The following is a 25,000-nucleotide window of genomic DNA, read 5'->3' on the forward strand; positions in this document are numbered from 1 at the left end:
ACGGAGAGACGATGAGGCGAACAAGGGGACTGCTTTTTTCTTTTTCTTTGGGGTTTGATACTAATGCTATTTCTTAGAGGGTACCGAGAAAGGCATATGCAAATGCACGTATTTAGAGAAAAAGGCACAGAGATAGACACACGCGTACGTACACGCACACAACTATCATCCACATGATTTACTTGCAGAGAGACGCATTGAATAGTTCGTAGTCTGATCAAGTTTATTGAGTATAGCACCTTCTTATGCCGTGAATATTTGTTCAGTTGCTTAGAGAACTAGGTCAGAGTTTCTGTATATGGCAGGTAGTCATTAATAAGTGCCTGAGAGATAAATAAACAGGTTCTCTTGGAAATTTAAGCAGGTTGATAATACCAATGATTTATTCTATATTTCGATCCAAGCATGGAACCTGTATAATGTTTTGGCTTTTTCATGTATAGAAAAAGTGATGTTTGTCTTCTATTAATTTTTATGACTGTACATATAACGGCAGTATTTAGTTATCTTGCTTTAGGAGTACACAAAAGGACTACAGGCGTTCCATTTTTAAACTTTTGTGTAGAATTCCTCAATAAGAAATATAATTGGAGACCATATCTCACAGAGAAAGCAACTGCACCGTTCTTCTATTGTTTGCTGATTTATAATTATTTACCGTGTAATCTAATGAAACGAAGCATTAGCAAGGATATGTTCCCTGAAGAGGATTCTCGACCTACACGAAACGTCAAGGCTTACGGTTTCCATCATTACTGTGGTTGTGCATCTTTGTACACGTTACTGTGTTTGTGTTCATATAATGTTATATAATTACGTGGTTCTTCATTCTCCATGTGTAATGTCTATGTTGCACAGATATATCTACATGCAGGCTATGTACTATATTCATATGTAGACGTATAATGAAGAATTATAATAGCATGGGTTTATATTGTATCACACTAAATGTAAGGTAACTATTGTCAAGATAAATATGATGACCATAACGATATCAACCATTATAGTAAGTAATTATACTGCAGATTCAATGACACAAAGGAAATGCAAAATAGGAATATATATAAATAAGAGCATGGGATGGACACCCTTGATTATTACATCAATTTACTTCCACGTTCCTTGCATCAAGGTGATTTGAAACCACCTAATAAGCATGATGCCATTTGCTTTAGATTGGTGAAAGAGAGAGGAGAGAATAAATATAATTTGGAAAAGAGAATATTATTAACCGCAAATCTACATAAACTGATCGGTTTTCTGCTGGGTCTATTTTATGTTTCCTGTAAATAAGTTCTTGCCATTTTCAATAATTTTTTTCTTTCAAGGTATTAGATTTTCGGTAATATCTATTTCCATTCTGGTAATGACACACGAAAATCTGACTTCTAACGAACGGAAACGGTTACCACTGCATATTAACGTTAGTACGCAAAACAGACAATTGAAGCCTACTTGGTTTCACTTGCCTAACACGTTGACCGACGTAGGAATATATGGGAAACGAGTTCAGCTTGACTTAAGTGCAACTTCGTCATCTGTTATAAGTAACACTTATAAAGGTCTGTTGTGGGCGTCTATTTATGTTTAAAGTAATGGTTTATTTACTTGTTCTACTTGCAAAATAAAGAAAAATGTATAATAATAATTAAATATGGCTATGGAGTGGTGTCTGGTCGATAATTGTCTTTGCCATTGGTATATTCAATACTTATTTTCGTAGCTAAAGGGTATTATCTGTATAAACAGAAAATGGAAGGATATGTATCAAAGATTAAATAAAAGTTGTTAAAAGGTAGGAAGATGCAAAACAATAAGTTTAAATCCAAAATGACTAATTGTAAGAAATCAAACCTCAATAAAATACAAAACCTTCAGGCGCTGTATATCCACAATATACCTATTATGTGTATCTTATTTTTTCTACCTTTGTGGTACCATCACGTATTATGTTTTGATATTCAACCAAAAAACAAACAAACAAAAGACATCAGGACTGTCAAATTATTGTCCAAAAAAATTTAATCGATTACCGGTCTCAAGTTCTGGATGCTGATAATACATTAATTTCAATCCATGTATAACAGAGAAGTTACTGATATTTGATTAGATAATGGCACATTTTTTGTCGATTTCCTTTTCTGCTTGGATCATTATGTGTGTTGAAGCGAGTGTATAAAATGGTGGCTGGGTCCTGCGTAGAAATAGTCTTGTTTTTCCTTCTGGTAAACATTTGGAAAGGGAAGCATGAAGAATCGACAGTAAGAAGGGGAAAATAAGAAAGAGATGAAGATAAAAAAAAAGTGAAAAAGGAGAAAGGTTGATATTAATGATTGCTTATGACTTTTTAAAATAGTTTGGATAAAATATTTGCACAAACAATAAGCAACCGAACTACAGCAAGATCAGTGGCTTCATGATTTTATTTGAAGTGATTAAAAAAAAACTTAATTGCTCACATACAAAAGGTTCACAGCAGGAGTGGTCGGTTCCTACCTTTTTTTTTCATTTCTTTTAAACCCAAAACTCTCCACTACTTCATCACTTTCACATAACCTTTTTCTTATATCCATGAAGACAAAAAATCCAAAACCCAGAACTACCAGTCAGCCTTTAAGCCTCCCGGCAGCGAACACCCCCCGAGGGCATCAAAACACAAAGTAGTGGGTGTAGGTGTTTATTCTTGACGGATTACAGAAGCCAGGGGTTTTGTGCAGACTGCCTACACCCAGCGGCCAGCGCCATCCCAACCCTGCGTGTGGTGATGTCCTTACCAGCGCTGCCAGCACCACAATGGACAGAGATTTTCAAGAGCTTCATCAACGACAATGTGTATTTGTTTGATTTTTTGTTGTCTTTTTAGGTTGTTGTTTTTAATGTAAAGCCGATTGGCTGGGCATGGTCACCTTTGCTAATTATGTCTATTTGTTGTTATATTATCTTATGAAGTTAACTATAAAATCTAAAATGTGGTGCTATATTTAAGAAAAAGATGAATGGATAATCTTTGGAGAGTTTGGAGAGAAAATATTGAAACTATCACGAAAAAAATACAACAGATTTGTTTTTAGTCCATTTTCCTGCAGTCTGGCACCGCTGGCACACAGCTGTTCCTTCATAAACGGCTGCATTACAAAAATCCTGGCAAATCTTCTTTTGTGAGGTATCAAAATAAAACTATCATGATTTATGTGTCTAACAAAATTGTATATGCTAACTAAAAGCTGATCTGTGACTTTCAGAAAAGCATAAGCACAAAGCACAGAGCTGTTAAAGAAAGACTAAAATCCATAATTATCATCATCATTATCATTCTTTTATTTTGTCTGGCAATTGCTGCATGCTGCTCTATGTAATCCTACTCAATAAGCAATTATGAAACCTAAATTTTGTTTATTAGGGAGGGATGCGTGCCGCCTTGTAAACAAACAAACTTTCTCTTTAAGTCTATCGCTCAGAACAACAAAAAAGCTGATGTCATCTACAACGGAATGTTACAGATCGATTACCAACTTGTCACAGATTATCCATATTCATTACATTTTTTTGTTACATCAACACTCTGAACACTGAGAAATTTTATATACGAGCTAACAATTCGACCAACCAATGCAACAACTGCTTCCAAGACTGTTCCTGATAACTGACGTGAGGAGTTTAGGTGGGTGTCAAAACAACACTCTTTATACGAAGAATGCAAGCTTTACACCAAAATCCAGTGCCAAATAATCATGACAAAAACACAATTTCAAGAGAGGGGGATAGTGAGGGGGAACTGATAGCATTGGGAGACTAAAAACAAAACAAAAAAACTTTGCAACTCGTCTTGCAAAGCAACTGCTGCAATGGTTGCTCTAATCTGTGTGGTGAAGAGCAACAGCAACCTTCAGACAGAACTTAAGGAGAGTCCCTCTTGTGTTGTCGGTATGAAAATGGGGCTTCCCGAAGTCCTCGCCTCCAGGCAACGATCACAAGACACTCCACATTTACACGTAGGATAACCTTTTGATTGTTATTATCTAACAGCTTGTAGATATCCTGGCAAATATATGCTGCCATAAATACATGTCAGGATTACAGTACAATTGAGAAGCGACATAGGAAAGGTTTACAATGGGACTCATTGTACAGAGTGAATTTACAAAATATAGATGGCCTTCCTCTAGCGCCCCAGTCAACACACTTTGTCGTGCCGGAATTACGATTTGGATGCAAATGCTCACAATCGCTGTGGCAAGTCTTCCTAAATTATCAAATCAAGCAATGCCAATGTTAGAAAAAAAAGACATAAAAGGTCACCATGCAAAAAAGTGTTTTGCCTGACGCCCCTGTCAGGTAGGCCACCTATGGTATATTATACATCATGTAGTCCGATACATACCAACCACAAAAGAACCAAGGTTATCACCCAACTCACATTGTCAGACAAGAAGCTGATTGTAAATTTACAAACAGGGCATTGTCACATATTTATACAACTGGTTTCTGAAAGTAACGAATCGCTAATCATTTGTCTTTCATTGTGAGTTTGAGCGTGTGTTATTTTAAAACTGAGAACTAAAATCACAAGTTAAAATTGAAAGGATACTTGGTTAATAATTATAAAAGACTTGATATAAACTTGCCTCTCATATTGACCTAAATGCATTTACCTCTGCTGGAAGGTAAGAAAAAAAAAGTTCTGCACTTTAAAACCATGTTTGAAAGTAAAACGGTCCCAATAAGCGAAAAGGGGAAAAAAAAAACAAAAAAAAAAACAAACAGTAACGGCAGATATGTTCAAATTTCGAGACGCAACTCAAGGTTTCCGTCGATTGCCAACAGAACGCCTCTTGGGCTGGGGTGAAATGTGCAAAAAGCTCAAAGTGACAATATGAGAGGAAGAGACCACTTACATGTAACACAGCGACAGTTCTCCCAAATTGGCTAAGGTACCCTGAGGTCTGCACATGTGTACCATCAAGCCTCTATTACTTAATACAGTATTAACTTTTACTCTCAATAAGTACATAAGGCCTTCAGAGAATAAATAAGATCAAGGCAAAAATATACATACTAGATTATTATATAGAAAATAAAAAATTAGTACACCTTGTAAATGTCTCTTGCCTAAAATTTGTGACTTGCCTGGTGGTTACAGGCCCTCTGCACGGGGTGGAGAGAGCCTGTTTTCCCCACATTGTAAAAGTGCAAAGTAGGAGAGCCATCCCTGTGTCGTACTGCCAGAGAGTTTGTGGAAATGACCAGTCATTATATCACACTTATGACACTTTGTTCATCTTTGTCATTCACTTTCTGGCACCTTAAAAAGATTAATATTAGCAAAAATTATTGTATTTTTTTTACATAGCCAGTGACTAAACACTTCATATTTTTTTTACTACAGTGGACTACTCAATACATATATCCTCCTATCTTGAATATTCTACAAAGTAATATGATACCAAATAATATAGGCAGGTTGAGATATGTAAACATTTCTAACATTCCGTGCATGTGTTACCGGGTGTAAGTGGTAACCTTTATGCTGCCGTCATACCCTTCAAAAATATAAGATGGACTGTATTGGATACAGATTCCTCCGCGTGGCAGCTGTAAATCCCATCTCCTCGAGCCAATACCAACTTTCACTCCATCCCCTCGCTCTACTGAGAAGTCCATCACACAGGCAAATTTCAGGAGTACCCTGCTACACACCATATATATATATATATATATATATATATATATATATATATATATATATATATATATATATATATATCCATCCCCTTCTTTATTTCAGTGAATCTTCACCATTGTCAAAATTTTGCAGTTAATGCAGATAGGCGGCTGAGATTCCAACGCTTGGCTCTTCCCCACTGCTGTAACTCTGCTAATAAATACCCTCATCTCATTTTTATTGAAACATGAATACCTATCGACATTATGGCAACCGTCGACCTTACTCCCTTCCCCTCCCCTCCCCTACCCATTCATCAACTCTCACGGCATAGCCCATTTCCCTTCGCCATCACCCCTTATGGAATATTCAAGCAGCATCAATCACATTCTCTGAGACACTTGGCGTGGACCCTGTGCAATACTGATGGCAGAACGGCCGACACTTCCGTCAGTTTCTCCGTTGGTCCTTCAGTTCGGCGCCCGGCAACCTTGGGCGCTATGGCAGGATGGAGTAAATTGGCTGCATCCATAGAGATAAGAATGTTAAGATTCTCCGACTCAAGAGGACGTCCAGGTCAAAATAACGAATCAAATGTGGGTTAGTTTGTTATGCAATTAATACCATTTATCCTAATTACTGCTATTTCCTCTACAGCAAGCATGAATGAATACTCATCATTACTGATGCCCAGTCATCAACCCCTTAAGGAAGACTCTGAACACTCTTTCCTACATCAACAAAGCCCACGGGGGTCCAGCAGATCTTCACTCAGTTACACTTATGAAGGGGGGGAAAGGGCTTTAAATTTTGAGGGTGGAGTCGTCCCACTCGAGCTCCTTCGGTTTCCCTTCCTCCTCGTCTGACGAGTCCAAGTCATCGTTGAAGTTGCTTCCATCATCTGACGAGTCGTCGTCGTCATCGTCATCATCCCTCAATCGTTGTGTCTCTGCCAGTTCCAGCTGTTGCTGTAAAGGAGGAGTTTAGACTGTCATATGCAACATTGCGGTTTGATTCGCGGATTAAGCTTTGGTATCACGTTATCCAAGGCTTTTATACCCTTGTATTTGGGTTGTATTTGGGTTGTATTTGAGTCCACCACTGAGGCGATGAAGTGTGAAGTTATTCAGAGCACTTGCGTTGTAAACTCTTAACGCCGAACAAAGGGACACGTGTATAAAAGAGTTTGTTATGGAATTGGCTGAATAAACAATAACTATGTATTATGATGATTACGCATGATACTAGTCCTGAGTAAAGAATGAGAGAAATACTGAACAGAAAGAAAAACATGAAAAATAAAAAGAAACGAAGAAGGAAAAATGTCAAAATACCAAAGAGAAAAAGGCTGATGAACGGTGATGGGAAGACAAAAAACTAAACTAAAATCGAAATAAAGACCCAACTCACGAAGAAGAAGAAGAAGAAGAAGAAGAAGAAGAAGAAGAAGAAGAAGAGGAAGAAGAAGAGAGAGCTAGAGAGAGAGAGAGAGCTAGAGAGAGAGAGAGAGAGAGCTAGAGAGAGAGAGAGCTAGAGAGAGAGCTAGAGAGAGAGCTAGAGAGAGAGCTAGAGAGAGAGCTAGAGAGAGCTAGAGAGAGAGAGAGCTAGAGAGAGAGCTAGAGAGAGAGAGTGAGAGCTAGAGAGAGAGCTAGAGAGAGAGCTAGAGAGAGAGAGAGAGAGAGAGAGAGAGAGAGAGAGAGAGAGAGAGAGAGAGAGAGAGAGAGAGAGAGAGAGAGAGAGAGCTAGAGAGAGAGAGATAGAGAGAGCTAGAGAGAGAGAGCTAGAGAGAGAGAGCTAGAGAGAGAGAGAGAGCTAGAGAGAGAGAGAGAGCTAGAGAGAGAGAGCTAGAGAGAGAGAGAGAGCTAGAGAGAGAGAGAGAGCTAGAGAGAGAGAGCTAGAGAGAGAGAGAGAGCTAGAGAGAGAGAGAGAGCTAGAGAGAGAGAGAGAGCTAGAGAGAGAGAGAGCTAGAGCTAGAGTTAGAGCTAGATAGAGAGATAGATAGATAGATAGATAGATAGATATAGATAGATAGAGAGATAGATAGATAAATAGAGATAGATAGAGAGAACCCCCCCGCCCCGCACCAGGAAGAACAAGCACCATACCTCCATAGGATTGACGGTGATATTGAGCGAGGAATCATCCCATGCCATCTCTGCATCGGCGACGTCCTCGTGCGTGTGGCGGGTGTGGGCGGCGCGCACACGGATCACGCCCAAGACCACCATGAACACGAGGAATCCGACGCAGACGACGATGATGATGGTCACTGCATGGCCTGAGGGTAAGGGAAGGGAAGGGGGGGGAGGAGATTAGTTTTAGGGGGGCCGATGAGGAATTATGTTTTTTTTTATTTTTTTTTTATGATGATGTTGGTGAGAGTGATTTGGTATTTATGTATGTTTTTTTTTTTTTTTTTTTTTTGGTATTGTTTTTATTTTACTTTTTTTTTCTTTCTTTCATTGGTAAGTCTTCTATATTACGATTTGGTGGTTGACGGATATTATTATGGATAAGTTAAGTGCATATCAAAGAATGGCCATAGCAGTAATGTGAGCAAAGCAAATACATTTAACAATTCCCTCAATTGAAAAAAATAAGGTTTAAAAGCGTTAACTAACTACAGACCAATTAAAAAAAATAACGATCACCTCCAAAAATCGTAAATTCCTCCCCCCATCATTATTACTATTATTATTATTACTATTATTATTATCATTACTATCATTATTATTAACAGCATTATTTTTTAAAGAAATGCAAGTTTTTAATCCTCATCCTCGCACGGAAATCCGATCGAGTCTGCCCTTGTCCTCGGCCTACATGTACGGTGCAGAGAGTGAGGTGAGGTAGTCTAGTGCCGAGGTCTGATGCCCCTCATGCTGTCACGTGACACATACAGCATGACTTCGGCTCTCTGTCATGATGTGCTTCGTACTATAACAAGGTGAATTGGTGAGCTGCCTTTTCTGGTGGGCGGTGAGGGCGGGTGGGCGGTGGTGTTGCGGATCTTAGCCTCTCCGTAAGCCTACTGTGTGGGTACTGTGTGGGTGTGCAGTTTTGCGAGATGGGAAGCCGGGGAACTTAGTCATTTATCTTTTTTTGAGAGTTTGTACTTGACTTGGAATCGTAAGGGAATGGCCCTACTCAAGAGACTTTCTAATAGACGATCTTTCTTTAATCAACACTCTCTCTCTCTCTCTATAAATATATCTACTGCACTACAAAATCACTCTCAAAAAAACAACAAGAAAGATCTAGCATCCAAGAGACTTGGTGGCAAAATGTCAAAGGACTCAAACTGAAGTCGCCACTCTCAACTGTCCGATTCCCTGCGTCCCATCGTCCTATAGTGCACGAATAATGATCTACGAGTGTCGTGAGTGTCGTAGCGTACAGCGCCTGAAAACCTCACCCGCGGCAAGCACAGCTGCCTGCGTTCTGCTCCCCCCATACATGTCTGTTGACCATAAGCAAGGACAAAGCGTGAGAGGCTATGTCGCCACTTTATAGTATGGGGTTTGGCTCTATACTACTCGTGGTCTACCTTGGGCAAAGTCAACATAATTCTGACACAGTTGACGGTTTTTCAGATTTTACAGTTTAAGATTTGTTCTCATACATTTTATGATCGTACATTTTAGGAACATTTTTTTCTGATACATTATATGATCTTATATTTTAGAATTTTAAGATTATTCTTTCTGCTAAATCTGACTATCATACATTTTAAGATCCCTTTTTAAAGTTCTGGGAGAGGAGTATGCGGACTGATTTCACTCAAATAATTCTAATGACATTACTTGGGCGACTAACTCTCCATTCTGATATGCTGCTTCTTTTCCATCTACTAATTACAGTATAAAAACACACCAGAGAAATACAATGTGAGTATCCTCATCTATGATCATAACTCCTCTAATAAACATTATCAAGGGGTTTAATAGGCAAGGGGTACTTCACGACAGATACATGTGATATTAGTTGATCAACATGAATGGAGAATTTTCTTATCTCTCTGGTTCTGAACTGTACATAAAGTATTTTATGGTCTTTTGTTATTCATATCAGTACTCTCTGTTACAATATGCAATAACATCCTAAAGCTCTCATAATAACTGCAATAAAAGAAATGAAATATTTGGATAAAAACGCATGAAGTCTTATGGAATGGGATTCATTTCTTAAAATCATAAGCAGAGTCGTCTTCATCTTCAGCTCACATAAAAACCCTAATCTACAATACCCCTAAACGTTCTAATTACTATACACTTCATTTAATTTCTTCTCTAAAAGTATCACAGGTACATCAAGGGTCTAGAAATAAACTTTTGGCGAGAGCTAAGTCATGGCACAGAACCTACATTAAATGAACTTGAACAAAACAAACACAATTACATATTTCATATCTCATGAGGGTTCTTATGAGAATTTTGGTATTTTTGTTGTTATTATTACTGCTATGAGAAAGGTTAGATTCAGAAAATCTAAAAATATCCCCAAAAAAATTAAAAAAGAAAAAGAAAAAAAGGAAGGGTTTCAAATAGACACCAACTACCTACCTAAGCTAACCATGCACAAATGCTGTGCAAACTATCAACATTTTACCGTCTTGTGCGTGGGAGTGACTATATAAATATCCATTCCAAGCCACTTCTTTCACTCCTTCAACAATTTAAAATTATCAGAATTTCATTAATGGTAAATTACATCAAATACTTTCTTCCTCTTTCTCCCATGCGAATTAAGAACTATTTCCGTTTGTCTTATCTTTCTTTCATAGATTTTCATCAGTCATTCCTCAGTACTCCCTCCCTTTTATCTAAAAGACGTTTTATTGAATTTTTGTATATATACTTCTTTAACTATTTTCGATCATCTTAAAGCCTTAGACAATTTCAATACATTTCACTTTTCCCTATATGCCTGTAAATATATATACACATCCACACATGTAATTATATATACTTCAATGTCTCAAGATCCCTTGTTCCCTAGACATTTTTCTTATAAAAAGTTTACCTTCCATAACAAGTCAAACAGCATACCCCTATATCTTCTATCACTTCCTTATTACTAAATGAAAGAGTATTTCCACGTATGAAAATGCAAAATAAGAGATCGTTTACACTCAAGCTACAAAGAAGGACTTACTGGCGCTGTTGACTGCTACGCCCTCCATGACATTTGAAGTGAAGTAAACGTCATTGACGGTGTGGGCGGGTTTGAGCTCGACGTGGTGAGCGGAGAGCTTGGCGTGAGCTGGCACAGGCTGGGGGTTGTGGTGTGTCAGGTGGGCGTCGGCCTCCTGGTGGGCGTTGTGGTTGTTGTGTTCCATGTGGGGAGGAATGCTGTCGGTGTTGGTGTTGAAGGCTGCGGTCTTGTCCACGCTGAGTTGCGGGTGGATCACTGTCACCTGTTGGAAATATTGCCATGGTAAAAAAAAGGTGTTCAAAATCCTTTAATTCAATTGAAGACAAAGCAAAACGTTGGATGAAGGACTGAAATCTAAGCAGGTAGTCAACGGCACTCACCGTCTGGACATATTCGTTACTTGTGAAGCGACCACCGAGCTCGGAGCAGGACAGCTTGAAAGCCCGGTTCAGGTAGTAGGCTGGCTTGCGGTTGGCGTAGTGGATCTGGCGCAGGATGGACTGGTAGTGGTGCGTGGTGTGGGCCCCGGACACGGTGGCTCCCTGGCGCGTGATGGAGGCGGCCAGGCCGAGCTCGGCGATCAGGTTGTCGGGGAGGACCAGCGTCTCGTGGTCGGGGTTGAGAGGGGGATACACCGACACCACGCACTCGTCCAGCTGGCCGCCCAGTGTGGGGGCCGTGGCCTCCTCAGCGGCGGCCGAGAGGTAGATGCCGACGTCAGGGAACACGCGCAGGCCCTGGCGGAAGGCCTCGTACTCCTCGGCGAAGTTGGTGGTGCCGTTGAGCTCGATGCTGGGCTGGTGCGGCTGCATCACCACCACGAAGCTCTGGGCGGTGGCAACCTTCAGGGCCTTTTCAGAGTTGCACCTGGAGAGATTGGCAATGGTTAAAGCCAAGAATATACAGACGAGGAAATATTCCACGCTATAAATTCATAATCTGTTTACTGCACTTGAAATACCTAAGTGAAACCACTTACAAGATGTTGGTGGTCACTGAGACGGGGCGACGGCCCGGGGTGGGGAAGTCTCGGCCGTTGACGTAGGCCACGCGGCGGATCAGCGTCTCGAGGTTAGTCACGTTATTGCCCTCGATGGTGATCTGTGTCATTTCTAAAAAAAACAAAACAGAATTAACTTCCCTTACGCGCACACATAACAAAGCAAACAACCTATATCACTACACGACCATCCTCACACAACTCTAAAAGCACAACCTTCACAAAAAAAGAATCCGTACCATTGTTGGTGAGGAGCTCCATGCTGGGCTGCAGGAGTTCCATGGCAGGAGTGTCGAGCGACTCCTGGCAGCGGGTCAGGCAGGACAGGACGCGCGGAGACTCCAGGGCCCCCACGAGGACCGAGAGGCCAGCCAGGTAGCCAGAGAGGCCGTGCTTCATGTTACCTTCGGAGCCTGAAGAGGAAAAACCTACGCATTGTCTTACTATGTTATCAAGAAATGGGGCCGTGGAAAGCGAAGGGAAAGGCGTGATTGAGAAGATATTCCTGATGAAAAAGGCGAGGACGCCCTTGTACACGATTCATTCTCATTCACACCCTCCTCCTCAGCATATTTACAGTGACTACAATATCTAACCAACAATCTATATCGTCTAAAAAACGCATATAGAAGATACATCACACGCAGTATACCAAAACAACCAATTCATTATGAAAAAAGAACGACCATCGAAAAGCAAATCGTGCTGACCTTGCCAGCAAGCGCCGACGCTCATAGTGGTGTTGATGCCACGTGTTGGGTGAAGGGGCCAGTCATCAATCACCTGAAACATGTCACGTCGTGTTAATTCATGTCTGAAACAAGACTGGCGTATCCTTGATAAAAAGATAGCGCTAATATTTGTTCCTCCAAACCAATAATATATAATGGAAACTGGTCAACTAATACTAATGACAAACTAATATTATCAACAAGCTAATATCAATAAAACTATTATCAATAACAAGCTAATTTTAATAAAATACTAATATTAAATACAAATTGCTATTAATAACAAGCTAATATCATCAATAACCTAATACTGAAAACAAGCCACTACCCAAAACAAACTCTTATTAAAAAAACAATAAAACATGAACAAAATGAACCCGAGCCAAAACGGAACCCACCTCCGGGGACTCTCCATTCTCGGGCCTGAAGATGTGGCCGTCGACGTACAGGGTTACCTCGGGCAGCTTCACGTGGACAGAGTAGTGATGCCATTCATTGTCACACACCTGCGTCCAAGACAATGCATTAATAAATATAAAACCAAAATCCTTCTCGAATAAAAATAATAGAAATCCCGATATATCAGTGATTAAGAACATTCAGCTCGGGAAAAGTGTACCTGCCTTACTACTGAGAACAATTAAAAAAAAAAAAAAACAGGTATAAACAACAAAGGGCTTCAGAGGCCGCGCTCATCTCTCCAAAAGCGTCCAGGGAGAAGCTCCAACACCCCAGCAGCTCACCTGGGGGAGCTTCCACCTCCACTCGGCCGGCTGGAAGGTGTTGAGGTTGGCCTCGGTGTAGTCGCGGCGCAGCAGGAGGATGAGGCGGCAGTTCCTCACGAAGAGGGCCATGTGGTGCCGGTTCATCTTGTGGTCGTCGGCGTTGCAGAGGATGTGCTCCTTGGTGTGCTAGAAGGGGGGGGGGAGGGGAGGGGAGGGGGGCGATCAGTTGGATTAAAAGGATAGTTACGCAATATGCATTTGGTAACATGCGATCTGCATCTGATGTGCGATTTGAATTTGATATCACCTAATATGAATTTGACATGAAGTAATTTATATTGTGGTATTGATTAGGTTCACTGACAGAGCAGAATACATAAAACTAGGTGACTCAAAATCACTTTAACCGAAATGGAAAAACCCTAACTCAACCCATCTTCCCTCAAACTTCGCCCAACAATAGACATCAAGCCCACCCTTTGCCTCCCGACCTACGACAACCCTCTCACGCCCACCCACCGCCCGCTCGTTACCTTGTCCGTGCCCGCCTGCGTCTTGTGCTTGAGCCAGGTGGAGATGGTGAAGGTCGACGTCAGGTTGTGGTTGAGGATAGACTCCGGGATGAGGGTGCCGGAGGAGTCGCCGTCGAACTCGTAGATCAGGTCGCCTTCGTGGCCTTCGTCAGAGTGGAGGCCGGCGGTCCAATCCTTCCCTGCACCGGGCGCCGGCAGGAGCTCGATGCTGGAGGAGCTGGCACCTGCAGAGGGACGAGAAGGAGACGATAAAGACAGGAAAAAGGAGGTAGTTGGGGCGAAAGAGAAAGAAGGGAAGAAAGAGAGGAGAAAGACGGGATGAAAGAGAAAGAAAGAAGGGAAGAAAGAGAGGAGAAAGACGGGATGAAAGAGAAAGAAAGAAGGGAAGAAAGAGAGGAGAAAGACGGGATGAAAGAGAGGAGAAAGAAGGGAAGAAAGAGAGGAGAAAGACGGGATGAAAGAGAAAGAAAGAAGGGAAGAAAGAGAGGAGAAAGACGGGATGAAAGAGAAAGAAAGAAGGGAAGAAAGAGAGGAGAAAGACGGGATGAAAGAGAGGAGAAAGAAGGGAAGAAAGAGAGGAGAAAGAAGGGAAGAAAGAGAAAGAAAGAAGGGAAGAAAGAGAGGAGAAAGAAGGGAAGAAAGAGAGGAGAAAGACGGGATGAAAGAGAGGAGAAAGAAGGGAAGAAAGAGAGGAGAAAGACGGGATGAAAGAGAAAGAAAGAAGGGAAGAAAGAGAGGAGAAAGACGGGATGAAAGAGAAAGAAAGACGGGAAGAAAGAGAGGAGAAAGAAGGGAAGAAAGAGAGGAGAAAGACGGGATGAAAGAGAGGAGAAAGACGGGATGAAAGAGGCAAAAGAGAAGAGAAATTGGCAGGAAGTAAACGTTCAGAAAAATAAAAACCATCAAAACGGAGGTTGCAATCCCTACTCACTGTCCTTTTCACCTTCTTTTCGTCTTCTGAATAATTATGTAATAACTCTGAACTGAATATCAAATGTATATCTATAGAACATAAAAGAGAGAAAAAATACCAACTAAAAGAAAAAAAAAAAAAAAACCCATCCATAAACCAGATCCCCAACAGACGAAAAGAAAATAGAAGAATAGACGAATAGAATAGAAAGTAAAATAAAAAGAGTAGAAGAGAAAGGAAAATGGAAAAATAAAAGGAAGAAAAGGAAAAGGAGGAAAAAGAAAAGGAGGAAAAAGAAAAGGAAGAAAAAGAAAAAAGGAAGAAAAAGAAAAAGGAAGAAAAGGAAAAGGAAGAAAAAGAAAAAGGAAGAAAAGGAAAAGGAAGAAAAAGAAAAAGGAAGAAAAAGAAGAGGAGGAAAAAGAAAAAGGAGGAAAAAGAAAATGGAAGAAAAAGAATAGGAAGAAAAAGAAAAAAGAAAAGGAAGAAAAAGAATAGGAAGAAAAAGAAAAGGGAGAAAAAGAAAAGGACGAAAGGAAAGAAAAAGACGACGACGAAGAACGAGAAGACGAAAAAATTAGAAGAAAATGAAGACGAAGAAAAAGAAAATGAAAAAGAAAATGAAAACGAAAATGCAAAAGAAGATGAAAAAGAAGATGAAAACTACTACTACGCCGCGAAAGCCGAAAAGGACGAGCGCATGGCGAGACTAACCGCACATCTTCCTCTGCGCCGCCACGGAGTAGGTGTCTCTGTCGCAGCCCTTGCCGATGTGGCTGGTGGTGAGGCTGATGCGCGCCTGGACCCTCTCCACGCGGCAGGGCACGTTGCACAGCTCCAGGGACGCCGAGGGGAACAGCTCCTGGCGACCGGAGCCGGGGGAGTACTCCACCTGGTCGGTGATGCCTGCGGGGGGCGGGGAGGGGACGGTTCAGGGGGTGCCGATCGAGGGCGTGGGTTGGGTTATGCAAAAGCTGACACACGCGCTTATATGCCCGTTCACACGCACACGCACAGATGCATAAACACAAACACAGACGCAGACACAGACACACACACAGACACACAGACACACACACACACACACACAGACACACAAACACATTACTACAAACTCTCATCTTCTCACACGCTCACTCACTCGTATACACACACAAATTGTACACACACACCAACAATCACACAAACGAAGACAAACACTAGCATATAATGCGCGGAGGCCTCTTATTTACAACTACCGAACTTGCACATGTACCTAAATATGGAATATGCAAATGACTTAGTTGCTGCTCATCTGAACAGCATTTACATAGACAATACAAACTACATTCCCCCTACCCCCCCCCCCGCAATTGAAAGATAGAACGCCAAAGTTAGCCCACTGCATAACAAAACGACATTCATAGCTTTGTTTGTACGAGTCAAGAAAATTTGAATTTCAAACGGACGTAACGGTTTTCCTTGTTTATATTGCGAAAAGGTAGGCATCGTATTATTATTCATAGCTGCAAATGCTCTTGATAAAACGGGCTATTAAATCTCGGCCATCAATGCTATAAACGTACAATTATCATATAAAGCTTTCATTACCTGGCAAACAATTATTCGGTGGCCATCAATAGCAATGGACTCGAAACTAAAAAAATATTTAAATGGGGGAAAAGTGAGAGGATTGTTTTGATTTTGTTCCAAATCTCTAAATAAAACAAACGGTTTTTGTTTCTGTGCCATTTCTGTTGTTGAATCAAATGTGGAGTGTTGATACATGTGAGAAAATATCTTTGACGGATGAAAATCAAATGAAAAATAAAAGGATTTCAAACGCTTCAGTGGAGAAAATCTCTAACCTTAAATAATGATAAACGGAGGAGGGGAACAAATTACCAAGACCTAAAATAATACCAAAATACTCTATTAATAACGCATTTCAATTTGCGCACAAGAACACGCACGCGCACACGAACACACGCACGCGCACACGAATACACGAACGCACGAACACACGAACACACGAACACACACGAACACACACACGAACACACACACGAACACACACACACACACACACACACACGAACACACACACGAACACACACACACACACACACACACACACACACACACACACACACACACACACACACACACACACACACAAAAAAAAAAAAAAAAAAAAAAAAAAAAAAAAAAAGCACTGACCTTTCCATCCCAGGTGACACACGCGGTTGACCTTGATCGTGACCATGACGGGCTGCGAGCGCTCCATCCCGCAGTCGTAGGCCACCACCGACAGGATGTGGTTGTGGGACTTCTCGTAGTCCAGGGGCTCCGTGTTCCGCACCACGCCCTCGCTGTCGATGCTGAAGGGCTGTGGGCGTGGGAGGAGAGGGTGAGTGGGCGTGGGGTGGTGAGTGGGAGGGGAGGGTGAGTGGGCGTGGGGGGTGAGTGGGAGGGGAGGGTGAGTGGGAGGGGAGGGTGAGTGGGCGTGGGGGGTGAGTGGGAGAGAGAAGAGTGGGTGGGGTTGGTGGGTAGGGGGGGGGTCTAGGATGTGTGGGGTGGGCGCGGGTGGATGAATGGGTGGGGGTTAAATGGATGAGTTTGGTGGGTGGATGGATGCATGAGTGGGGGGATGAGTGGGTGAGCGGGGGAGTGGGGGGAGGAATGGGGGAGTGGGGGAGGAATGGATGAGTGAGGGGTCGATGTATGTGGGGGTGGATGGACAAGTGGATGAGAGTGGAAACAAAGCGGGTGGAGAGAGAGGGGGGGTGGTGGAGAGAGAGGGGGGGGGGTGGATAGCGAATGGGGGGGTGGATAGCGAATGGAGGGCAGGGGGACATGGGGGGGGGGGCTATCTCGATACTCATGCTGGCTAATTATTAACTAATGAATTACTGGCTTAACTAATTGGCGTTTCATCCAAGCTGTATATATTCATGTACAAGAGCCTTTTAAAATATTTCTTCCTGTATCACATGATACTACTTAATCTTAGCCATGTATAATAAAGAGGATGAAAAGTAAGAGGAGGCGAATATAAAGAATAAAGAGACGAAGATAACTAACGAAGGGGCGATGAAGAGTAAGAAAAAAAGACGGGGATGGAGAGCAAGAAAACAGAATGAGGGGGAAACGAACACGGAGAACAAGAAAGAAGAATACGGAAGAAGATAGGGATGGTGAATAAGAATACGGAAGAAGACAGGGATGAAGAACAAGAACAGGAGAGAAGACGAGGATGAAGAACAAGAATAGGAAAGGAGACGAGGATGATGAACAAGAATAAGAAAGAAAACGAGGATGAAGAACAAGAACAGGAGAGAAGACGAGGATAAAGAACAAGAACAGGAGAGAAGACGAGGATGAAGAACAAGAACAGGAGAGAAGACGAGGATGAAGAACAAGAACAGGAGAGAAGACGAGGCCGAAGAACAAGAACAGGAAAGAAAACGAGGACGAAGAACAAAAGAGAGAACACCAACACGAAAGCCAGAAAGAGGAATCCGAGAGACGAAAGAACAGGACGAACGCGACGAGAACAGGAGAACAGGGGGACAGAACACCGACCTGGTCCTTGGTGAGCAGTTCATAGCGGCAGATGTCTCCGTACTTGGGCGAGCAGTCCTGGTCGTCGGCCTGTAGCGTCAGTATCTCGTCGTAGAGGCGCCCCTCGTCCACGCCCACCACGTACGACGGCTCCACGAACACGGGCGCGTACTCGTTCACGTCGTTCACTTTCACGTGGACGGTGACGCTGCGGGAGGGAGGGAGGGGGTCAAAAGAGGGTAGGAGTGTTATTGGGGGGAGGGTGTTATTGGGGGGAGGGTGTTATTGGGGGGAGGGTGTTATTGGGGGGGAGGGGTGTTATTGAGGGGGAGGGGGTGTTATTGAGGGGGAGGGGGTGTTATTGGGGGGGAGGGGGTGAAAAGAGGGTAGGAGTGTTATTGGGGGGAGGGTGTTATTGGGGAAAGGGGGTGTTACTGGGGGGGGAGGGGGTGTTATTGGGGGGAAGGGTGTGACGTGAGTGTTGTGAAGAGAAAATTATAATCTACTTTTTATTTTCTTAAAGAGGGGGGGGGGGGTTATCGAAAAATTAGGGGAAAAAATGTTGGGGGAGTGTTCCTACTTTAATACGTAATTTAGAGAAAAAAAACTGATACTATGTGTTTCTTCACACCTCCAGAACACTATCCTATCTACTCCCCTTCCCTCTTAAACCAAAAAAAAAAAACAGAAATCAAACCTGAACAAACCCCCCCTCCAGAAAGAAGACCCCTCACCCCCAACCCAAACCCCAACCCCACCCCCACCCCCACCCCACCCCCACCACCCCGACCACCACCAAAAAAAAAAAAAAAAGAAAGAAAAAAGGCAAAACAAAGCTTACTTCTGTGACTCCACATTGGCGTCGCAGGAAACAGCGGTGATGTCGAACTTGTAATTCTTCCTCTTCTCGCAGTTGAGGGGACGCTTGGCTATCAACTCGGCCTCTCCGGTGGCCTCGTTTCTTAGCCGGATCTGCGGGAAGGAGGTTCGGGTGAGCGGAGAGGAAGAGGGGGAGGCCTTTTTTCTGTGGGTTTTTTTTTTTTTTTTTTTTTTTTTTTTTAGAGAGAAATTGAGAGGGGAAGAGAGGTAGAGCGAAGGAGAGAGGAGGAGGAGGCAGAGCGAGGGAGGGAGAGAGGAGGAGGGAGAGAGGAGGAGGAAGAAAGGGGGAGGAAGAGGGAGGGAGAGGGATGGAGAGGGAGGGAGAGGAGGAGGAGGGAGAGGGAGAGGAGGAGGAGGGAGAGGGAGAACAAGAGAGGGGGAGGGGGAGGGGGAGGGAGAACGAGAGAGGGAGAGGGGGGGAGAGGGAGAAGAAGAGGGGAGAGGGAGGGAGGGAGGGAGGGAGACGGGGAGGGAGACGGGGAGGGAGGGAGGGAGGGAGGGAGGGAGGGAGGGAGGGAGGGAGGGAGGGAGGGAGAGAGAAAGAGAGAAAGAGAGAAAGAGAGAAAGAAAGAGAGAAAAAGAGAAAGAGAGAAAGAGAGAAAGAGAGAAAGAGAGAAAGAGAGAAATAAAGAAAAAGAAAAACACACTTTTTTCTTTTTTTTAAAGAAAGATTTGCATGTTGAATTAAGCCTCGAGTTCGGTACTAAGCCACCTCCCTGGCTCTCTGTTTCGAAGCCGGGTCTGCGGTAAAGAGGCTAGGCTTGAGAGAGGAAAAAACTATTCCTTCACCTTATTTTCACCTTGTTTACTTATCTTTTTATTTACTTATTTTAAGAGAAAGGGCGTAAGAGATTCGAATGTTGAATTAAACCCTTAACTCTTAGTAGGGTCTGCTGATAAAGTTATTATATTTGACGAATAAATATTTTACGCGTTTAGGAAAGGGTACAAAAATTTGCATACTAAATTAGGAGGTACAAGTTGCGTTAAATTACATTGTATCTGAGAATTGTACTATTTTTACGAATGAAAAGGATAAGAGAAAATTGAAGGTATTATACCAATACCAATTCCCTGTTAATTTGTTGCTTATCTGCAAGTGCAACTCAGAACGACATATTGATTTTTTTAATAATAAAAAATCAAATAATAAAAAATCAAATTATATAATCAAATACGTAGGTTCAATACTATTTTCTATTGACGATATATTGACCTTTTTTTCCCCTTTACGTCTTAAGTAAAGGATTCATAATAAAACAAATCTAATCTAATTATAGAATCAAAGGTGTACGTTCAAATACCATTTCCTACTGCCTTGTCTCCTAAGGTGGATTTACAAACCAAGAGGCTGCAATTACGAAAGCGTTTAACATGTTAAGAAAAGGACAGAGAAAAGATCTTGCGAGTCAAGTTGCAAGTAAAATGTCCAGACTGATTATCCACTCGTCCTCCGTCTCTCTTTCTATCTATCTATCTTCGTTTCTTTCCTTCCTTTTCTATTTCTCTTCGTCCCTTTCTTCCCTCTCCTCTTTCTCTTTTTTTTTCTTTTGTCGAGACCGCAAAGTCAAAACACTATAATTGAGAAATCCTCTGCGTGTTAATTTCCATCTTTTTTTTTAAGGATTTGCAAGCTAAATTTGTAAGCTCAGAATGCAAGATTATAAATGGCTATCAAAACTCCTGTCCTGTTGCACCGGTTTTGGTCTGGCCTGTTCGCCGTTGTAGGAGAGAAAGCCTTTACGTGTTCTAAGGAAAGGCTACGACAGATTAATTCAAGTCGAGGAAAAAAAATGTAGGTTGAAGGTATACATTTCAACAAGGCAATTCGATTTTCTTTATCTATTAGTACAAGAATTCCTGCCATCTCCTTTCCTTGCCAATTTATTCTTACATCTAACATAAAAAAAAGAAAGTTATAAGGTATATCCTAAAATTATGATGCTCAACTAGACGAATAAAAATACACAGAATACATACACCTTAATGTAAATGATCATATGTGACTAAATACCTAAAAATATATTTATCTATATTATACACATACGTACAAATAAATACACACGCGCGAGCGTGCGAGTGTGCGTGAGACTGTATGCGCGTGTGTGTGTATGTGCGTGTGTGTATGCGCGTGTGTGTGTGTATGTGCGTGTGTGTGTGTGTGTGCGTGTGTGTGTATGTGCGTGTGTGTGTATGTGCGTGTGTGTATGCGCGTGTGTGTGTGTATGTGCGTGTGTGTGTGTGTGTGCGTGTGTGTGTATGTGCGTGTGTGTGTATGTGCGTGTGTGTGTATGTGCGTGTGTGTGTATGTGCGTGTGTGTGTATGTGCGTGTGTGTGTATGTGCGTGTGTGTGTATGCGCGTGTGTGTGTGCATGTGCGGGTGCGTGAGCGCACTTGTCTGTACATCAGCATGTGTCTGCGTCTGGCCGTGCCCCGCCCGTGTGCGCGTGTCTCCTTGACTCCCCAAAGGACGAAATCCAAACCCCGCAGCCCGACTCACGATGAAGGGCGCCTCCCCGTGGTGCTTGTTGACGATCCTGTAGAAGCAGACGTTGGGCGTGGCGCGGATGGGCGGCTGCACCTCCACCACGGTGTCCTTCTCGGAGACGAGGCCATGGTAGCCCTCCGAAGGCTGCACGAGGTCGAACACCGGCACTCCTGCAAAGGGGCACAGAGGTCAGTCGGGGTCAAGTGGGGTCAAAGGAAAAGAATGGATAAAAGGGTCCTTACCTAGGGCGCTGATCTCCCCCCCCCCTTCCTTTTTTTGGAATAGAGGGGGGGTGAGGTCGCTCGTCTTTGTTTATTTTCTATTATTTTCCCCTCTTCGATTTGCATTTTTTGTTCGATTTATTTTTGTTATTTTGGTTGCATTCATTTATTTGTTTATTTTCTTCAGCTCTTATTTTTTATTCCATTTTATTTTTTATTTCTATTTTATCTTATTTATTTTTTACTTTTCTATACTGCTGCATTTGAAAAGATATATGTTAATCATATATTCATGTTTCTGACTTGGACTCCAGTATCACAGGAAAAGTTTTCTCCGTCATATCAAACTTATTGCAAGAGAGGATAAGACAGAGAGAGAGAGAGAGAGAGAGAGAGAGAGAGAGAGAGAGAGAGAGATCTCCTTCCTTCCCCTCCCTTCCCTTCCCTTCCCTTCCCTTCCCTTCCCTTCCCTTCCCTTCCCTTCCCTTCCCTTCCCTTCCCTTCCCTTCCCTTCCCTTCCCTTCCCTTCCCTTCCCTTCCCTTCCCTTCCCTTCCCTTCCCTTCCCTTCCCTTCCCTTCCCTTCCCTTCCCTTCCCTTCCCTTCCCTTCTCCTTCCTTCCCCTCCCTTCCCTTCCCTTCCCTTCCCTTCCCTTCCCTTCCCTTCCCTTCCCTTCCCTTCCCCTTACCTTCCCCTCCCTTACCTTCCCTTCCCTTCCCTTCTCCTTCCTTCCCCTCCCTTCCCTTCCCTTCTCCTTCCTTCCCCTCCCTTCCCTTCCCTTCCCTTCCCTTCCCTTCCCTTCCCTTCCCTTCCCTTCTCCTTCCTTCCCCTCCCTTCCCTTCCCTTCCCTTCCCTTCCCTTCTCCTTCCTTCCCCTCCCTTCCCTTCCCTTCTCCTTCCTTCCCCTCCCTTCCCTTCCCTTCTCCTTCCTTCCCTTCCCTTCCCTTCCCTTCCCTTCCCTTCCCTTCCCTTCCCTTCCCTTCCCTTCCCTTCTCCTTCCTTCCCCTCCCTTCCCTTCCCTTCCCTTCTCCTTCCTTCCCCTCCCTTCCCTTCCCTTCCCTTCTCCTTCCTTCCCCTCCCTTCCCTTCCCTTCTCCTTCCTTCCCCTCCCTTCCCTTCCCTTCTCCTTCCTTCCCCTCCCTTCCCTTCCCTTCCCTTCTCCTTCCTTCCCCTCCCTTCCCTTCCCTTCTCCTTCCTTCCCCTCCCTTCCCTTCCCTTCCCTTCCCTTCCCTTCCCTTCCCTTCTCCTTCCTTCCCCTCCCTTCCCTTCCCTTCTCCTTCCTTCCCCTCCCTTCCCTTCCCTTCCCTTCCCTTCCCTTCCCTTCCCTTCCCTTCCCTTCCCTTCCCTTCTCCTTCCTTCCCCTCCCTTCCCTTCCCTTCCCTTCCCTTCCCTTCCCTTCCCTTCTCCTTCCTTCCCCTCCCTTCCCTTCCCTTCTCCTTCCTTCCCCTCCCTTCCCTTCCCTTCCCTTCCCTTCCCTTCCCTTCCCTTCCCTTCTCCTTCCTTCCCCTCCCTTCCCTTCCCTTCCCTTCCCTTCCCTTCCCTTCTCCTTCCTTCCCCTCCCTTCCCTTCCCTTCCCTTCCCTTCCCTTCCCTTCCCTTCTCCTTCCTTCCCCTCCCTTCCCTTCCCTTCCCTTCCCTTCCCTTCCCTTCTCCTTCCTTCCCCTCCCTTCCCTTCCCTTCTCCTTCCTTCCCCTCCCTTCCCTTCCCTTCCCTTCCCTTCCCTTCCCTTCTCCTTCCTTCCCCTCCCTTCCCTTCCTTCCCTTCCCCGACCCTCACGTCCTTCGAACCAAGAATAGGAGAGTTTCCCAACCGCTCCCACCACTTCCCTTCCCCTCCCTTCGTCTCCTCTCCATTCTCATCCCTCCCTCCCTCCTTACCGTTCCATCCCTCCTTCCCCCTCCATTCCTATCCCTCCTTTCCCCTCTCCCCTCGCCTTCTTCCCCTTCCCTTAAAAATAAACAAACAAAAATAAATAAAAACAAAAAAGAAAAAGAAAAAAAAAGAAACCAGGATGAATCACACAGCTGATTTTCGCGCCTCCGTTTCCCGCCATTTCTCTCCGCGTCCAGCTGGTAAAAGGCGGGAATTTTCGGAACTCAAAACGCCTAAATTTTATCCTTTTAAAGACAAACAAAGCAGCGTGTGTGGGAAGATGATATAAAACGAAGGAGGTTGGTTTATTATTTTTCTCGCATTATGATAATAATAATAATAATAATAATAATGACAACTTTACGAACGGGAAGAGAGATATATACTTAAAGATATTACAGATATGGATAATTCATATAAAAAGAGACCAAAATTCCAATAAAAAAAAATAAAAAAATCTCGAAACCACAAAATGAAAAGCAAGACAAATAATCGAATTAAAAGAAAACAAAATATCTCGAAACAACAACCAGAGGAAGTGGACGGCCCCTCCAGCCTGACCCTGCGACAGTGAGGGCCAGATTGCTTGAGCCGCTCCCCCTCCCCCTCCCCCTCCCCCTCTCCCTCCCCCTCCCACTCCCCCTCTCCCTTGCCCCTCCCCCTTGCCCCTCCAAGCTTACCCGTTGCCCTCCCACCCTTCCCCCCCTTCCCATCCCCTTTTCTACGCCTACCCCCACTGTCCTCCCTTTTACCCCTCCCCATCCCCCTTTCTACGCCTACCCTCCCTCCCTCCCTCCTCCCTCTCCACTGCCCCCTCCCCATCCCCCTCCTCCCTCCTCCCTCCTTCCCCCCCCTCTTCCTCCTCACTGCCCCATCCCCCTCCTCCCTCACTCCCTCCCCATCCCCCTCCTCCCTCACTCCCTCCTTCCCCCTCTTCCTCACTCCCTCCCCATCCCCCTCCTCCCTCACGCCCTCCCCCTTGGAATTATGATGTAGACGAATCAATATCGTTCCTGTACATCAATCAAAGCGTCCTCGGGTCCTCTTTGCCTGCCAGCAAGCACGCGAGGAGGCGAGGGCGGAGGCCTGCAACTTGCAACACACTGCAACGGCGTGCAACAGCAACCTGGGGTGATCGCTTTATCAACCTCTAGGACAATGGTCGCTTAAAATTTAACAGGCTTTTTTTTTCCTTTTTTCTTCTTCTAATTCTTCTTTGTGCTCTTCCTCTTAATCATCTTCTCCTTACCAAATCCGTGAGAGAGAGAGAGAAAGAGAGAGAAAGA

General features: G+C 43.7%; 2 protein-coding genes across 5 annotated transcripts in view; one reads left to right on the forward strand and one right to left on the reverse strand.

Moving 5' to 3' along the window:
- LOC125034086 (probable cytochrome P450 49a1) overlaps window positions 1-15 on the forward strand; it is a 12,007-nt gene extending 11,992 nt beyond the window's left edge. Inside the window, exon 8 of the mRNA XM_047625728.1 lies at window positions 1-15. This exon is cut by the window's left edge and continues 96 nt beyond it. Within this exon, the coding sequence (XP_047481684.1) occupies window positions 1-15 (15 nt within the window).
- A 2,646-nt stretch (window positions 16-2,661) lies between these two features.
- The window catches only part of LOC125034335 (calsyntenin-1-like), a 267,852-nt gene continuing 245,513 nt past the window's right edge, over window positions 2,662-25,000 (reverse strand). Inside the window, exons 2-16 of one of the 4 annotated variants that reach the window (XM_047626146.1) lie at window positions 21,639-21,796; window positions 19,100-19,230; window positions 18,280-18,466; window positions 16,915-17,083; window positions 15,430-15,621; window positions 13,806-14,029; window positions 13,291-13,458; window positions 12,946-13,053; window positions 12,527-12,599; window positions 12,056-12,229; window positions 11,796-11,928; window positions 11,197-11,683; window positions 10,817-11,078; window positions 7,768-7,940; window positions 2,662-6,624 (exon numbers count right to left, since the gene is read on the reverse strand). In XM_047626146.1, the coding sequence (XP_047482102.1) occupies window positions 6,466-6,624; window positions 7,768-7,940; window positions 10,817-11,078; window positions 11,197-11,683; window positions 11,796-11,928; window positions 12,056-12,229; window positions 12,527-12,599; window positions 12,946-13,053; window positions 13,291-13,458; window positions 13,806-14,029; window positions 15,430-15,621; window positions 16,915-17,083; window positions 18,280-18,466; window positions 19,100-19,230; window positions 21,639-21,796 (2,798 nt within the window). In that variant the 3' untranslated portion in view covers window positions 2,662-6,465. Of the gene's footprint in view, window positions 6,631-7,767; window positions 7,941-10,816; window positions 11,079-11,196; window positions 11,684-11,795; window positions 11,929-12,055; window positions 12,245-12,526; window positions 12,600-12,945; window positions 13,054-13,290; window positions 13,459-13,805; window positions 14,030-15,429; window positions 15,622-16,914; window positions 17,084-18,279; window positions 18,467-19,099; window positions 19,231-21,638; window positions 21,797-25,000 lie in introns of all 4 variants that reach the window. The other 3 variants (XM_047626145.1, XM_047626144.1, XM_047626143.1) reach the window with 3 other exon arrangements.

The sequence above is a fragment of the Penaeus chinensis genome, chromosome 17 (assembly GCF_019202785.1).
Source record: "Penaeus chinensis breed Huanghai No. 1 chromosome 17, ASM1920278v2, whole genome shotgun sequence".
NCBI classification, from domain to species: domain Eukaryota; kingdom Metazoa; phylum Arthropoda; class Malacostraca; order Decapoda; family Penaeidae; genus Penaeus; species Penaeus chinensis.